This window comes from Phytophthora parasitica (genome assembly GCF_000247585.1).
Source record: "Phytophthora parasitica INRA-310 unplaced genomic scaffold supercont2.31, whole genome shotgun sequence".
NCBI classification, from domain to species: Eukaryota; Oomycota; class Peronosporomycetes; order Peronosporales; family Peronosporaceae; genus Phytophthora; species Phytophthora nicotianae.
Window position 1 is genome coordinate 431,240 of NW_008649017.1, and position 2,301 is coordinate 433,540.

Below are 2,301 nucleotides of genomic sequence, written 5' to 3' on the forward strand. Positions count from 1 at the left end.
TGTTTTGCCAACATTGATACAAATCATATTATATTTTTGTAGATAGCTCCAATAATCGGTTTTTTTATTGCAACAAAACTGGTTTTAGTGATACAGACGATCCCCTCGGTAGTAATCCCTTGGCGTGGAATACTCCTCAACAGCAATAAATTAGATACAAGGTACATAGAAACCCAATATATTATTCCCTCTCACTCCTCAGTTGTAAAATGGAATGCATTTGAAGTCATATACTCTGGGGTGCTTAACTATGGAACAGTAGTCATAACTGCACAAGAGCATTATTGCTGCCAAGTCCGATCGGAACGTTGAACCGATGAAGCCTATCCTTTTGACCACTTTAGACGTGACCCGAGCTTTAGGATCACGGATAATCGTTTTGCGTTCAGTCTAATGGCCTCATGAGTGACAGTGACACTCTTATCTTTACACCAGGAGATTCAACTGGCAAGGAGCTAGTCGAGTTTATGATGGCGCAGCGCGTACCGTAATTTTGCAGCTAACTCCGAGACCGGAGGTGACTCTAGCGCTTTGTGCATGACTAGCTACCAGATCGTTGCTAGTGATGAATCAGAGGAAGTTCTGTGAGCCCGTGAATCTAACTCTGTTTGGCTCATATTAGGGATGTGAGCATGGTGCTAGCATATTTATACAGCAGTCGCTGAGAGTTGGTGAGTGTCAGTAGGACTCGCTGGGCTAAAGAGGAGGGTATCTTGGTGTGATGAGACAAAACCGACCATAGCAGAACAAAACAGGGTGAAACACCAGTAATGAGCTACATCAAGCGTAAATTTTGTGCACTGTACCAAGCTAATTGTACTCGGATGCATTTTTGTGCAACATTTATGGATAGAAATACCCTTAGACAGGAATAAATTGGGCGCTCCTAGCGCAATGACTGCCGAGGGGATTGTCTGTACTGATTTCTTTTATTCATACCCTGCCAGGTGATATGGTGCGCATTGCGTTGTACTGGTTTGATAACCTTCCGTGGTAAAGCTTGAGAGTTTAGTACTGACTTAGCTGAGAGTCAGCTGCTGACCTTCACGAGGAAACGGCGAGCAATCTCGATGACTCGGCTGACATTGACGAGGGGGCAAGTGAAGTATGTTGGTGCTACGTCGCCATGCAAACTACTAGTAAGACTCTCAGTGCAAGAAAGGCTTCGCTATGATTCCCTATTCTAGCCGTGAATGTTGCTTATCGAAGTAATATGAGATGGTTAAGTTAATTAATTGAGAATAATTATCGTAATGTGACCGTTATCGATCAGCACAAGTCCTCAAGAGGCATACTGTGTGCTAGTTGAGGTGCCTCGCGTTTTATCGTGGTGGTGTAACTAATATATACAAGCACTTTTTCTATCAATGTCAAGTTTGGGCAAACAAACTTCCTTCTTTGTCATACGATGGGCGTAGTCTCCGTTGACTCCGCAACCTTCCATATGCTTGTACCAACAAAATGCTGATCTCAACGCTCTTTCTTGCGGTTCACGGAGCCAGATTTGAAGCTAGCATTCCCTGACGGACCTGGCAACAGAGTAACCACAGAGCTCACCTTCTTCTTCGGAGACACATGATGTGGAGTCGATAACAACGACGCGGGACTGGATGAGGACCCAGAAGGATGTTAGTATACTCTTGCTGCAGTGTTTTCCAACAAATGAGTCGACTGTCTTACTCACGCAGTCTGACGTTCCACTAACTCACAGTATAGCGACATAGACCCAAGAATCAATCCCAAACCTTTCCGACGTCTTAGTGAGCAACTGTCGAGATGATGTAGTCGGGGTTTGAAAATCAACCGTCAACTATTAATAGATCGCTGAGGACTATGGATACAATTGAGGGTTGTTACGCGTGTGAGTGAATTTCAAGACCATCATTGTGGAATGTGTATTGAGACACAAACAACGTCACACACGCCGTGCTGAAACGATTCTACCGTATCGATAGTGACAGCTTTTTATTCTATTGCCACCATTTCGAAAATCAGACCGTGTCGGATTAAAATCCAGAGAACATGACCGAACAGTCATTAGAGGCTTTTAGCAGATTAGTTCGGTTTTCCAATTTTCAACCGAAAGTTGGGTTGCTCAAAATGGGTTAAATATGCCTTTAGCATTAAACCGAAATGGGGAAAGCATCACGTGGTATTCAAGGCCAGTTTTGAGGACGAATCTACTTAAGAATAGCACAAACAAACTCGCAGGTACGAGCTCAGAAAGAAATCAGCAGCCTGATCTAATGGTATTCCGCTTCACGAATGATTGGGATAAAGAGTTGCTGCGGGAGCTCATAC

General features: G+C 43.9%; 1 protein-coding gene across 1 annotated transcript; it reads right to left on the reverse strand.

Annotated features, from left to right (window-relative positions):
- Nucleotides 1–1,470: 1,470 nt before the first annotated feature.
- On the reverse strand, nt 1,471–1,722 carry PPTG_23164 (hypothetical protein; the record flags this gene model as incomplete). The annotated part of the gene is made up of 2 exons (XM_008908766.1): nt 1,471–1,606; nt 1,685–1,722. The coding sequence occupies 2 exons, from the start codon at nt 1,720–1,722 to the stop codon at nt 1,471–1,473; spliced, it is 174 nt and encodes a 57-aa protein (XP_008907014.1).
- Between the last annotated feature and the right edge of the window lie 579 nt (nt 1,723–2,301).